Source organism: Lissotriton helveticus, chromosome 12 (genome assembly GCF_964261635.1).
Source record: "Lissotriton helveticus chromosome 12, aLisHel1.1, whole genome shotgun sequence".
Taxonomy (NCBI): Eukaryota; Metazoa; Chordata; class Amphibia; order Caudata; family Salamandridae; genus Lissotriton; species Lissotriton helveticus.
Genome location: NC_136073.1, coordinates 172,493,718 through 172,509,230, shown reverse-complemented (window position 1 = coordinate 172,509,230; position 15,513 = coordinate 172,493,718). Strand labels below are relative to the sequence as shown.

Sequence of the window (15,513 nt, the reverse complement as noted above, 5' to 3'; positions counted from 1 at the left end):
TAAGCTAATAAGCTCTTAGTCAGCTGTCAGCGTTTATGTGGAAGGAATAAAAATAGAGCGACACAGAGCAACACATCTGCAGCCTCAATCGCCGCGTCTGTCAGATTGTGTAAAGTGCTCAGGGCTTTGTTGACTAAAAACACATTTAATTTCCTTACAATTGCTGCAACATAGATAAAATTGTATTAAAAAAAAATAATGTAAGATTCAAAATAAAAATGCAGGTAAAAACGAGGAATTTCACAATTGCTCCACCAAGCAGCACTCTGCTATAATAGCAGAGAAAACATTTCAGAATGGGTGATAACACGCTTTACACACAAAAAAGCAACTGAAAATGTCTAATTTTGTCCATGTCTGATTATTCCTGCTTTTGGAATGCATTTCTGACTTGTTTAGATGTCTAAAATAATTTGTGCAGGGATCTAGAAAATCGGCAACTATTATGTATTCCCAGGAATACTCAAATCCCTAACAATTTCTACTTTTGCAAATGTAGCAATTCTACTGCTGCACATAGGATTGTCAGGCTCAAGCACGTTGCCACCAATTTACATTTTCGTTTGTTTCTGCCAAGTGAAAATACTTTTTATCTTGGAGAAGCCCATTTTGCTACACCCCATCAACATTGGGGGTGTTCCCTCCACTTTATCTCTCGTATGTCATAGTTACTCCTGTCCACAATGGGGTAAATCTGTCACTGCTTAGAGTGGGGTACCAGGGATGTGTTTCTGGAGTGGCCAAGAAACTCAGTACTACATGAGCAGGAATATTGGTGCTTAAAATTCTGCCATACTGCTTGTGACCAACTGGTCTGTAAATCTATGACTATAGGGCGAGAACAAAGGACAAGAAGTGGGTAAATGGGGAAGTTCCACTATCCCAACATATACCACAGAGTGTTAGATTGCTGAGACGCTGACATTTGACTGACTCTATGTAGAGGGACTCCATCTCCCAACATGCAACTGAAAAGCACATGAAAGACAGATGAAACCCGGATTGGTTGCCAAACCGATACCGAAAAGTGAAAGTGCACAACCGATATCGGTGAATAGAAAGTGCTTGCGAGTTATCTGCCGCGATCATGACCTACTGCCAGTAATGATATGCAAAAATGCAGACTCTGACCTCTGAAATAATGAATCCCTGCCGTTTTGGCAAAATTAGGTATACAGTGTGTCCTTAGTAGCAAAGCTTTACATTTCGAAATCTAAAAAGAAATGGCATTAAAGATCAAAAAGAGCTGATGATACGTGTTATTTCCACATGCTTCAAGAGTTTCGCTTACCCAAGTCTTTGCTAAAAAGTTTCCTTCGTTGCGGAGCTTGAAGTGTTCCGTGTTAACAAAGTTATGTATTTAAACGTGCTTCATTGTGCGTGCCCGAACGTTAGTGAATGAGTGAAAAGAAAGGACGGATGCCGATCTTTGTAGAGTGTTAGTCGACTATGGAAAAAAAGTTGAGAAATACAGCGGTCGGGAAATGGGTTACAAGTACCGTGTATTTTGGATGTTATGGTACTTTTCTTAAAAATAAAATGAAATAGAATAAACACACTGGTGAAAAAGAGGTTTAAAAAACCACAATGGCTTTGTACAACTTTCTTCGTCTATGGCATCAACGGACTGGGTAAGTAATACAATGCGAAACGTAGAATTAAACAAGCATCGATCTCTTAGCTTTAGGGGGCAATGTGTTTCTAATTGGCGTGAATTAGAAACAAATGGCCCAATAAAGATAAAGTGCTTTGCGACAGCAGCAAAGCATGCGACCCAGTCGGATCGGAGGCGAAAGGGCGTCCACAAAAAACCCTAATTTCCAATGGCAAGCCACCGTTTAGCCTAAACTCTGACACCAGCCAATGGAAATTAGGGACGGGGCTTAAAGCCCTTTTCTGAAAGCCCTCTCTCATAACATTTCTCGCCAGCGCATGCGCTGCAACGCAGGCAAGACCAAAACAAGAAAATCACAATTTCTGTAATTTTTCCTTTCAAATTTTCTTTTTTTATAATGAACTTGTAATGTTCTACAGTATTGTGCGCTGTCATTCCTGATATTGTATACATATGTTTTGATGGCGTAGGAGACATACTAAAAAGAAAAAAAATACAAATAAGGGGGGTGGGGTAAGGTCAGATTGCCTAGTACAACTGGTACAGGCCATGGTGGTTCTATGTTAATGATTTGTGAGTTCTTTTCCCCCTGTTCTAAATCTCACGTCCCCCTTTTCCCTTTATTGCTTCTCCTCTTCTGTGAAGCCTCCCCTTTCTCATTCTGCTGTATTTTTCTTCCTTTAGCTGGCCTGTGAATGTTACACCCTTTTGCCCTCGCTGGGTTCAGGCTTCTCACATGGTATGAAATACAGAGAATGCTGGGAGCATCAGATGCACACACTCTTGGCAACGCTGCATGGGATTGTGGGTAATCTCTATGAAGGCTGTGAAACAGGTAGGTCTATTGAGCGTACATTTTATGTCCATGATCTCAGACCAGGTGAGTGCTGCTTGTCATAAAGTGCTCATTGCTAGTCCCTGTCCCAGGGGACACCACCAGGAATCTCTTGCTAATTCCATTGAATGTTCATATATGTTTTTGTACTTTTGAATTAATTTGTGCACAGCGATACCATGTTCAAAGTGTGGTTACATTGAACACTTCTGCGAATGTTTCATTTGACTTTTTTTTGTTCCTTTTATTTCTTTCTGTCATTGCCATTCTAAATGCCTAGGAAGTGGTATCCATGTACGATGCACCCCAAATATGCCCTCATATAGCTCAGTTGGGTTTAGTAGGTTGATATTCTGTAGCGCCTACATTCTGCTTTCTGAGCTCTTTTTCTTAACTTTATCTTTCTTCAAATATTTTGTATTGATTTGTGGACAAAAGAAGAGCAAATACACAGTCACCTTTACGACAACACTGGGAAGAAACCTATACTTAGGATAAAGACCACACATAAGCACTATAGTTAGTCTGTATGTAACCAACTCTTAGTTGTGTACTTGTGGCCCTTCAGAAAGGCAAGTGTATAGCGACACCAATCCTAGTGTAGTTTATTATGGACTTTGACTAGGAGCCAGTAAGGGGGAAGTGTAGGTTTGGGATATAGGGGCAGGGCTAAAAGAATGGTATATGGAGCGAATGATGGAGTAGGGCCAGCCTGGAATGGAAGCACTTGGGGGTGATAAATAATTGTGGAAAATAGCCTCTGGACTAATTTGTCTAAGTGAGAGCAAGGAGAATTAGTGGGAAGAAATTGTGGTCGGGAGAGGTCATTCCCAGAGATGGTAAAGAGTAGGGAGTATTGAAGGAGTACATAGGGTAGAGAAGAGTTTGTGTATAGGCTAAAACACACTGGATTAAAGATATTCAGTCTCACTTGCAGATAGACAATGACATGTCCCATTTCTTCCTCGCTTCCACCCAACAGAAGCAAACATTTAACCCTCTCCTCATGTATTTGAATGGGGTGGTAAATAATGCAGAAAGGAAATAAAGAAAATGTCCAAAAACATTTACTGTAGCGAATAACATACAACATAAGCTCACTTCCAAAATATTGTGTGTTGCTGACATCACAGCTTTTTTTGTAGTAAAGAATGCTATTTGATCTCTTTGTGCAAAACAGTTGTAAAGTAGGACTGTGACACCATCGAGCTGGAGACTTAAAGTATTAAATATACTGTTGTCAACAATACATTGCACATTGCTTATCAGTGTGCAGCCTTAGCCTGCCTCCTACCAATGGTATATGACATGCTTATTTCACCCTGCTTTCTATAGAATAACCAGAAATAGCATCGAGCATGTCAATTGAACAGCTTCACATAATTGGCTGATAAGTGGAATGATTTCTTTAAATGTTTACATCTGCATAAATTAGACTGGACCCTAATGGGTGGGTTACACCTATTCACAAATCCCATTACGTTTTTTTGAAACTGTGTAAGGAAACAACTCTTTGTATGGTCACCGCCAAAGTTTTCGGACTGATACTCCCGTTTTTTTGACTCAGAGTGCACTGAGGTCTGCTAACCAGACCTCAGTGTCAGTGCCCTGACCTTAATATATGTAAGTTTGAGTGGCTTATACCAACTTTCCATAAGCTAACTTGCATAAAAGTCCCTAGTATATGGTTCTCAGGGCCTTTAAGTTAGATGGTCACCCCAGGGACTGGAGCAATGGATGGGACAACCCTGTGTGCGACAAATGTTAAATATGGCTCCCAGTCTGCCACTGCAGACTGTAAGGGCAGATTTTGCCATTTCAAACACTGGCAAAGCCCAATCCTCCCTTCGTACCATATATATGTTTCCCCTAAGATAGGCCTATTGAGTCTTAAGGCTGTATATTAATAAGTGGAATATGTACATTTACATGTTCCAGCAGTAAAAAACAGCAATTGTTATTTTAATTGTGGAAAAGGCTTGTAGCCCTGTAGGCGAGTGCTGAGTTACAGGCTGACACCTCAGCCCTGCTAACTTCTAACTGGAACTACTAAAGTTGGTACTGTAAGGTATCAAACAGCTAGTTACATTAAGCCCGACAAGATGCTCAAGTCAAAATGTAAGTAACTTGGTATCATGTGCAATTTTTTGAAAGTTGATACTTTGTTGCCGAAAGTCTCCTGTGTCTGCTTACATTTGCATGCGGGGTCTCTCCCTCTGAGACAACTTTCTGTCCTCCTAAGGAGACTTGTAAACGACTCCCTGAAAAGGACAAAATAGAAGCATGTGTGAGGGAGAGGTGTTACATCTCACTGGCAGGAAGCCACAAGGATGTTTGTCCAAAAGGTGTTCTTCAAAGGAAAGGCTGCCTTCGAAGAGCAATTGGTCAACTCTTGGGAGAGGGACTGCTCTGTTCAGGCAGACAGGCTGACACTGGGGACAGAGAGGGGAAGCCAGCTGTCAAACTGTTTTTAAGGGACGTGTAGCCTCATTGGTAGGCACACCTCCTGATTGGGCTAATGAGCTCTGCTTGTTGAGAGAGGGCTTGTGCCATGTTGGAAGTGGACAGAATGGAGCCTGTTGGGATAGCTAGATGCCACACTTGACAAAAAGTAGTCACCAGGAGGGAACCAATTAGCCCAGTTGTTAGGACTGCAACCTGCTCTTTTACTGGGAATAAAAAGGGCACTCCTGCCACCCAGAACTCTGATATCATTGGACTGGAGAAGAAAATCGAAGGAGTGCTCTGCTGCACCAAGGACCCAGCAAAGAGCGGCTGCACCGAAGTGGATTGCACCAGCTGCACCTGATGATTGGCAATGGAAAGGACTGTGTCTGCTGTATCCTGCTTTTGGAGAAGTCCACTCCTGAGCCAGCTGAAGTGAAAGATTCCAAGGGCCAGTTGGCTGACCTGTTCGCATCACAGGGCCACAAAATAAAAAAAATTGAAGAAGCCTGCTGAGGCAAGTTGGGAGTCTTGATTCCCGGATCGCCGCTTCTCATACCCATGCAGCCCAAGAGACCAGGACCCAACGGTCAAAAGTTGCTCCCGAGTATTCTGGATGTGGGAGAGCCATCCGAGTGCAGCATGGCAAGTTACCGCCAAAAGAAGGTAACTGCTGAAACCGCTGTACCGGGCGACTGGTAGTCCAGAGGGGACTAGACTTCTGTCAAACTTTAGAAGACTTTGAGGAACGTCGACCACTGTGGCCTGTGGCCAGATTCACCTTACCAAGCCTGGGGACCGAGGAGTATCTGCAGGAAGACCCCTGTCAATCGCACAGCATCTTCAGCATCCTGTATCCCTCACATCAGGATCACTCCATAGAAGTCACTAGCAAGGAGCCACTGACACTGAAACTGCTTTTCCTGTCGAGGTAACAGTTTTTGTGGACCTTGCTGGCCCCCCGACTGGCTCCCTGTCAGATCTTGTCGCCTAAAGCAACTCTTAGTAACCACATCACAATTAACCCAAGTTTTTTCTTTAAAAAGTTTCTCAGTGTCAAATTTGTTAAATTTGTGCTAATTCTGGTTTGCAGTTAAGTAAAAAGTCTTGATTAACTATACTGGTACCATCCAGTGGATCTTTTCATTTTCATTACGCAAGAATCTAATCTATTTTTATAGATTTGTTGTATTGTATGAATGTCTAGTTTAATTCTTGTGTATTTTTTTTTTTGTTGGTCCGGTTAAATGCTTTACACATGTTCCCATGTGTAAGCCTGAGTGCGCAGAGCCACAGCTACCCTGAGTCGAGCTAAGGTTTAACAAATGAAACGACTGATCCTGAAGTGATGCCACACAACCACACCATAAAATATACTCCATTTCCTCCCAAGCCGCATATAAATGTAATTGTTTATTGAATCACACATCCGTACTAATTAATGTCCAGCAGAGTGCAGTCCATTGCGACCATATTTTAGATTTTTTTAAATTTATTTTAAATGAGTAATACTCATTCACAATATAATTAGGCAGTAGTAACCTTGCAATACTAATACCCGCCTGTTAGGCTGCTGGTTACAGTTTATCCATCTGCAAGGTCTAGCACTGGGAAGCCTAGCTTTTGGGACAGCTATGCACTTTACAAATCCTTTTGACATAACATAACTTTCACACACACTTTCAGATCAAATAAAAGCAAATAGAGGCCTAAAGCAGAGATCCCCCCCCACCCGTGCGGCACACCGGGGGATTGCCCGGTGCCCGCTATGGCCAGCCCGGGCCTGGTCCCAGCTATCGACATAATTAATTGGTTATTACCTGAATCCATTACTGGAAGTTGTAAGGGCAAAATATTTACCTGAACCAAGTAATGGGAATGAAGCTTTCCAGTGTAGATTTCCCTTTTGCTGAACACTGCTCATTGCAAAGTATGGAGGCATTTATTCCGTCTTCCTACCTTGGCTCCTCAAGTGCAAATCAGGCAAGAATTTTTTTCTGTTAAATTAGGTTCAGTCCAGTGAAGCAGCATTATTGAGATACTTGTGTAGGAACAAATTAGTTAGGGAAGTCTTGTTTAAAAACAGTTTTATGTGGATAGATGAGTCCTCCAAACAAGAAACAAATGAGCTGCAGCTGAGCTCCAAACGAAGGTACCCCAAACTGAGGAAATGAGGCCACCTCGAAATTTTGGCTTGTTGCATAATGATTGAAAGAGGATTTTACAGAGGAGGAGGAAACAGTTGTCATTAAACAAAGATGTTTCAATAGTTAATAGTTGCAAAATGTTCAGCTGGGTAGGAAATTCATATACAAAACCAGGGCCACAATCCTGTACAGCAGTTTCAATGAGCCATTCCATTAAAATAGATTTAGGTTTGGCTTTAGTGAGGCAGAGCCCACCTGGAAACCAGTGGCAGATCATACTTCTTGCAAATCGCTGATTATTACATCTAGTAGGATGTATCACCTACTTTGCATTTGCCCAGCCCTAAAAAATGGCCGAAACCTATTTGATTGCAGCATTTTTACTATTGGCATTTAGCAGATATAAAGAAGCTGTTTTAACTACAGTGATGGACAGTTTCTCGCATGATTGGTGAAGTTTATGCTGGCGACCCAAAACAGAATTCAGGCTGTAGAAACAAATATTTTAAAGTTTTTGATGTTTTATATAGCTCAAACATGACCCGCAGGGTGTCCAAGGGGACTGTACAAACAGGTAAGGCAGTGAGAAATGCAAAAGGAAAAAGCAGTCATCAAAACATATACTATATAACATTCCGTCAGCATTATTACGCACCAGCAGTGCTCCAGAAAATAGTAAAGCTGAGTGACTTCAGGGCAACTCTTGAAATAATTTTTTCAGCAGATGCACTTTTACTTCTTTTTTAAAGGAGAAAGATGAGGGTTTTGACCTGATTGCAGGAGGCAGTGCATTCCAAATTCTCTGGGCTAGATTTGACCATGAGCAGTTGTAAGTTTTCTTTTTGTTGAACTTCTGAGGTTTCAACATTAGTGAGTTGGCGCTTCTTAGGGCGCCACTACCACCCCACGATTCGAGTTGCTTTGCCAGATAGACAGGAGTGTTTTGGTGCAGTGCTGTGTGTCATGCAGGCTGTCTTCTCTCCCTCACTCATGTTGATTCATTAAACATCACCTCTCAGGAGTCCCCACATTTATTCAAGGGTCGGCATGGGACAGGGGATGATACCTTCGATGCACCACAGCCCCCTGATCCTTTGTCGGCCTACGACATTGACCCTCTAGGGGACACTGATCCCGACTTGTACCATGCTAGGCTATCTCCTCCTGATAACACCATCTCTTATCAGGAGCTTATTGGCAGGGCTGCAACTTATCAGGTAGCACTCCATAAGGAGCCTATAGAGGAGTATTTCCTCTTCAAAACTCTTTCCACAACACATAGGGCAACACAGTATCTCCCAATGCTCAAAGGTGTTCTTTGAAATACAGCCGATATTTTTAAAGATCCTGCACGTGCCCAGATAATCACTCCCAGTGTCAGTAAAAGAAAATATAAAGCCTGAACCTATTTATATCAGGGCAAATTCCACCTGACTCCCTGGTTGTTTCAAACCCCCGTAAGAGGGCTAATTTACAGGCTGCGAGTGACGCTCCACCTCCTGATAAAGAGAGTAGGATTATTGATGCCTCTAGCAAGAGAGCAGCAGTTCAGTCTGCTAATCACTGGTGTATTGCTAATACCATGGGGATATTGGGCAGACACGATCATGGCCAGTGGGGCGAAATGAAGTAACTTGTCCAACATCTCCCAGATGAGCGTAAAAAGAGGGGCAGGAGTTTGTAGCTGAGGGCAAGCTTCTTTCTAACAGGTCTTATCAGGTGTGCCCTAGACTCCAGACACTGGTGCCAAGGGCATCAACTCTAGTGTTTGGTTGCGCCGCTATGCTTGGCCGCGCATATCTGGATTTAAGCCAGAGGTCCAACAGAGCCTGTTTAAATGTCCCCCTTGAGAAGGAACCCCTTTTTAGCCCACATGTTGACCAGACTCTTGAGAATATGAGAAAGGACATGGAATTTGCAAAGTCCATGGGTGCATTGCAAACACTAAGTCCTCGTGGCTCCTTTTGCCGCTCGTCTTATAGGGCAGGCTCAAAAACCTCTTCCGATGCCTCTTCCTCGTGCCACCGAGGCCGAAGTCGCTTCTCCTCTCCCTGAGGATAATACAGGGGCACATACAGGGACAACAACTTAAAAAGTAGAGGCAATTGTGCTACCCCACGTGGTGCTGCACCCGCCACGAAGCCATGGCTCCTTGCTCCTTTCTCCTTCCCCTGATCGTTCCACACCTGTCTGGGGCGTGATTACAACATTTTTTCCCCACTTGGCAATCGCCATACCTCCAAACATTCCACCTTGCACTCTCAGGCCCTTCCTGGAACACGAAATGTTACTCGAACAGGAAGTTCAAACTCTTTTTTTTCTCAATTGAGCTGTAGAACCTGTCCCTCTACAGCACCAGGGGTCAGGAAAATACTCCCTGTACTTCTTTATCCCCGAAAAAGACAGGTCTTTGCAGCCAATTTAGATCTGTGCCCCTTAAATCATTGCATCCTGTCAGAGCATTTTCATACGGTCAGTCTCCAAGACATAATCCCACTTCTAAAGCATGACGAATGTCTGTCAGCCCTACACTTAAGACGCCTACTGTCACATTCCAATACATCAGGCTCATCGCACATACCTACCGTTTGTGATAGTAGGTCAAAATTACCAATTCAAAGTCCTCCCATTCGGAGTGACTACTGTACTTCGAGCATTGACCAAATGCCTAGTAGTGGTAGCAGCACATTTACGCTGACAAAACATCCATGTCTTACCATATCTCGACGACTAGCTTATCAAAGCCAGCACTCTTCTTCTGAGTCAACTACACACTCAAAATACCATAAACCTGCTCCATCAGATAGACTTCACAATCTGTTTCCAAAAATCTAATCTCCAGCCTTTACAGGTTCAACCGTATCTAGGGGCTATCCTAAATGCACAACTGGGATTAGCCTATCCCAATACAGCAAGAATTCCAAATTTCCGAACCTTATTACCACGTTTTCTACCCAGTCAACAGCTGACAGTCAGAACTATCATGCACCTAGTGGGTATAATGCCATCATGCATTGCCATAATGCCACATGCACTGCTACACATGCATCCACTTCAGGAATGTCTAGCACAAGAGTGGTCTCAGTCACAGGGTTAATTAGTGGATCTAGTGTTGATAGGCAGCCACACTCATCACTGTCTGCAGTGGTGGAACACAAGCAACCCGTGAAAAGGACAGCCTTTCCTCAACAATGTTCCCCAGATCATCCTGACCATGTACACCTCCGTGATAGGCTGGGGTGCTCACTTACATGATCTCACAGTCCAGGTTCTCTGGGACACTAAACTCTAGGGTCTCCATATCAACTACCTAGGGTTTCAAGCTGTTCACCTAGCATTGAAATCGTTCCTAACTCACCTGACCAGCAAAGATGTCTTAGTCTGGACAGAGAATGACAACTTTGTACAAAAGCAGGGGAGGACACATTCTCTATACGTATCACGCCTATCTCAGACTCTGGCAATGGGCTCTACATCACAACATTTATCTGTTAGCAGAACACCTCCTAACCGACAACAATTTTTGCCTCCTCCTCAGCCGGATGCGGTGGAACTCCACCCCAAAGTCCTCCTCCCTTACTTCCACAAGTAGGGGTTTCCACACATAGTTCTGTTTGCAGCCACAGACAACACAAAATGCCCAGAGTTTGCCTCATATTCCCTCTCCCACCATCCAAGGCAAATGCTCTATGTAAGAATTGGTCAGGGATATTTGCTTACGCTTTTCCGCCTCTCCCTCTTCTTCCGTTTCTGGTTCGGAAGCTCAGGCAAAAATCCCTCACATGCCTACTAGTAGCTCCCACATGGGCCCTACAGCCTTGGTTCACATCACTACTTGAACCACTCGTAGTTCTCCATGAGAAGCTCCCCCTCAACCTCGCACTAACAACCATGGAGAAATCAGACGCCCAAATCCCAGGGAACTCAACCTAGCCGTTTAGCTCCTGAGATCATAGGGTTCGATTATCTCAATCTCCTACCTGAATGCATGACCATTCTCAAAAAAACTTGTAGGCCTACTACTATAGCATGCTATGCAGCTAAATGGGAAATATTAGTCTGTTACCGTCATAATAAAAGTAGCAATATATTTAGTGCTTCAATGCAAAACATTTTGTTTCCTTCTACATCTACAGCTCTCTGGCCTTGCGTTCACTTCCATACAATTACACCTGGCTGTAGTGTCCGCCTGTCTCAAAAATAGGCAATACTTATCTTTGTGTAAGGTACCAGTCATCGAAGATTTTATGGAAGGCCTTAGAGTGATTCCATCTAGAGTTCCACCTGCATCTAAGTGGAATCTTAACATTGTTCTCACAAGACTTCTGGTCACCTATTTAAACCATTACGTAATTGTTCCCTCCAATTTCTATCTTGAATAGTCACTTTGCCAATTGCCATCACTTAGACTTGTCAGTGAGCTCCATACACTAACCCTAGAAGAACCTTTCTTCCAATTATATAGGGATAGTGTGGTTCTTCACACCAACCCAAAATTCATTCCAAATGTGGTCTCCTCTTTCCACCTTAACGAGTCAGTTGTTACCTATATTTTTTCCTCAACCAGACTGAGTTGCGGAAAGAGTTCTTCATACATTAGATGTTAAAAAACTGTGATGTATTACGTCAACCGAACTAAAAACTTTCGTAAAAGCAAACCACTCTTTGTTGCTTTTTTGCCTCCCCACAAAGGAAAGCTCATATCCAAATCGGGCATTGCCAGGTGGATAATTAAATGCATTCAAACATGTTAGGCCAAAGCCAAATGAACTTAAAACGCCCCCCTACAGCGCACTCTACCCACAAAATAGGGGATTCCATGACTTTCCTGGGCAATAACCCACTAGCTGATGTATATGAAGCAGCTACATGGTCTACACCACACACTTCCACTGGGCATGCTAGAACATCCGCTTAGTAATGCTAACAAGCTAATGTAGGTCAGGCAGTGCTACGTATACTTTTCCAAACGGCTGCAACACCCACATGTTAGCCACCGCTTTTGGAGGGCACTGCTTTACAGTCTAAGCAAAGCGTGTGTATCTACAGCCATACATGCCTCAAACAGATTGTTAGTAACCCTGTAAGCATCTGGTCATGGAAAGTAGTGCTGTAGATTCACATGTGCCCGCCCTCCTCCACGGACAACTACGGCTGTTGCTGTTCCTTTACCTTTACATACTCATGGACTTTTCTTTACTGACACTTACATGCCATTATCCCCCGCCTGAGGGAAAACAATCTAACAGTGGAGTCGATGCCCATGCCCGTTCTCACCAAAAGGAGGAGTCCCCTTACCTCTTGACTCGAAAGACTACCCAACACTAGATGGCAGGAGTATGCAAAGCATGTGAATCTACATCACTACATGCCAGAACAGATGCTTACAAGGTAAGTAACTCAAACCTTCTTGAGTCACCTGTTTTATGACTTTTCCTCTCTCCCTGTGTTGGTTGTGTTTTTTTCCCTCATGTGACTGATGTTTTACCAATTTACTATGGAGTGCCCTGATGCCTCTTGGCTCCAAATGAATAACTTGAATGAATAATCCTTAGCCATCAACACCTCTTTAATAGGTGGGATTTAATCTTCTACAGTGTTGGTCTTAACAATGTATGAGCATGACAAAATATCAGCTTTCTAACTATTTGACAACCTTTCCTAACTTTTTTAGAAGGCCTATTGATGATGTCAGAATGAGAAGAAACCACCGAGCTTCCCCAGATCTCTATTTGGAACACACTTCAAAAACCTCCCAGAGTTTTGTGATGAGTCTATACTTTAGTTAATTAAGTAGATCCTTCCAGGTTTCCATGTACAAACTTGCATATTTCATAGCTTAAGGTTTCTTTTCCAGTTGTTGTCTTTCTGATGTAAACTTGTACCTGCAGATTTCTTATCTATAAAATAATCCCCAGAGGTCGGACTGGATCTTTGAAGCTCTCATGTAACTGCTAGGGGGTGCTGACTTCTAATCTATGCCTGAATTAGCTTAAGGTGACAGAAGCCTTGTAGTGCTCACATTGGCGTAACATCAATTCCCAGTTGACACTGATCCGGAGTACGCTCTATGGATTGAGTTTTTCGCACAGAATAAATGTACCTTTTGCAGTATGATGTCTCCACCCTAGTTATTGGCTTTTAAGCTCTACAGGGTGTGTGAGGGACATGTATATGACTGACCTCTCTCCATTCGTCTCTGGTGCCTTGGGTCCGACCAGATTCCTGTTCATGTCTGAGCATGCACCCCAAAGCCAAAGGGAGACTAAACTGTTCATGGGTTGCAGCAGGGATGACCGATGAAGTTGTCTGTGCTCCAGACCATGTTACTGATCACCATCATCCCACTTCTAGGGTGCAAAGCAAAGGAAGCATAAGAAATTAAAGTCTTCCGGATTCCCTCCGACTCCTACAGGATTTTCATCCTCTGAACAGAAGTTGGGATCCACTGGCTCCATCATGTCCTTTCCTGGAAATTTTTTATAAATCAACTCAGCGCTGTTCTTATCCACTCCAATGCAGTTGTGGCTGTAAATGAAAAGCGGTGTGGCAGCGTGGGGGAGAATAATAAGAAATAAAACGACATGTACCTGCTGCCTCGGTGCTCTTCTGCTTGCTCCTCTGGTGAAGAACAGGCTCCCAAGCTCCCCAACACTAATCCAGACTCTGCTCTCATGCTGGTATTACCCAGCATGAGAGAATCGCCAAGATTTGTCTGAGCAGACTGGTTTTACACTGACACAGTGACTGAGAGCCTGTGCCTGCTGTTCTCCACCCGCTGTGCAGGTCGGGTTGGAAAAATCTTTGTGCGCATGCCGATTTGGCTGTCCTAAGATGGCCAAACTGAGATACTCACTTGCAGTGCCCACCACTCCTCTATGCTGCTGTCGTCAGGATGTCCTTCCCCAAGACTCTGCTCTCAGCCATGAAAAATAAAATGATATTGTTTTATTATAATTTTATTTTTCATGTTTGCATCTGTCTACAGGCTCTCAGCAGTGGATCAGCACTCCCCAGTATATAAGTAGGGGAATGCAAGTAACCTGTATAAAGCATAATTCATCCTGGCGGTTGAAAAGAACAAAAGTGCACAATCGTCTATTTTATTGCTACAAGCAAGTTTTGCCATAAATTAATGATTAATAAAAGGAACTATTAAATAACAGACCATCATGCACGTGTCTCTCTGGATGAATTGTGTTTGTATGTGTAATTTAGAGTCACCTACTTAAGCATTGGAGTGACAGACGAGTTCTGAATTAAATTGTAAAATTTGCAGTTGTCAGGCCAGGTTGTGCTGTATCGGAGTGACTGGTCCCTGCTTAACTCACGCACCGAAGATGGTATATGGAGAAAATTGACTGCAGGAGGTAGTAATATGTGCTGCCATTTGTCAGTGCCATTTGTCCGTGCTTCAGCTCCTAATCTGTACATCATTTGTACTGTCCTTTCCTGGCCCTCTGGCACTGATACCTTCCTTCCCGAAGAGCCCTGTTTAGACATTGACTCTTCCGGAATTGCTGACTCCAGGCACTGCCTGGCAGCTTTCCTCAAGATCATGTACAACATTTTTGCCAGCATGTCCACCAGTCGTACTGCCTGGGCCTAATGGAACCCTACAATCTTCCTATGTTTATACCTCTGCCTCCGACACCACTCTGCTCTATACCTCCTGGACTAATACTGTCCATTCTTGCCTTCGAACCAGCTGTAAGGTATACCATGCCTCAACTGCCTGTACCTTGGATGGTAACTCTTATGATACCCCTGCCTCCACAACCAGCGCCGGACCTTGAAGTTGCTCCACAGAACACATCAAGATGGAAGGCAGCCAGGCTTTATAAAGAGGGTGACTACAGGAGAAGAATACACATCTCATTTGGAGCAGATTCAAACCCCCAGGTCTATATCCATGTGGCTGAGATGATGATGGAACAGACCATGAACATGAGCTTTAAAGCCTCTTCGGCCAGTGTACTGGGCACCTCACCTGAATTGGTCATGGATTCAAGAGCAAAAACCTGATGTCTTCCCCAGTACCGGTATCGTTACGCGTCCCTCAAGGATCCTGCCTATCCCCTACTTTGTTCAACCTAGTTATGGAGCCTCTCACCACCCTGCTACAAGCATCCAATGTACACTTTCACATGTACGCTGATGACACTCAAATATATCTCAAGTTACATTCCTCAAAGACATCCTGAGTCTGAATTCAACGATCAGAAGCACCCAATCCTGGCTGGCCGATAACCACCTCAAACTCCATGCTATGAAGACTGAGTTCCTCCTAATCTCACCTCCCTCGAAAATATCCTCCGCACAAACATGGCTTAAGCACCTAACAGCACTCAATGTCCAACCGACCATCGTGGACTCCGCAAAATCCTTAGGCATAACACTTGACACCAACCTCAACATGCAGCAGCATATCAGCAAGGCTACTAAGGGGGCGAACTTCCAAATAAATACCT

The 15,513-nt window shown here is 43.6% G+C and overlaps 1 protein-coding gene across 1 annotated transcript in view; it reads left to right on the top strand.

Annotated features, from left to right (window-relative positions):
• PELP1 (proline, glutamate and leucine rich protein 1) overlaps positions 1–15,513 on the top strand; it is a 394,967-nt gene that overhangs the window by 98,699 nt on the left and 280,755 nt on the right. The window contains exon 7 of the mRNA XM_078670231.1: positions 2,300–2,450. Within this exon, the coding sequence (XP_078526357.1) occupies positions 2,300–2,450 (151 nt within the window). The remainder of the gene's footprint in view (positions 1–2,299; positions 2,451–15,513) is intronic.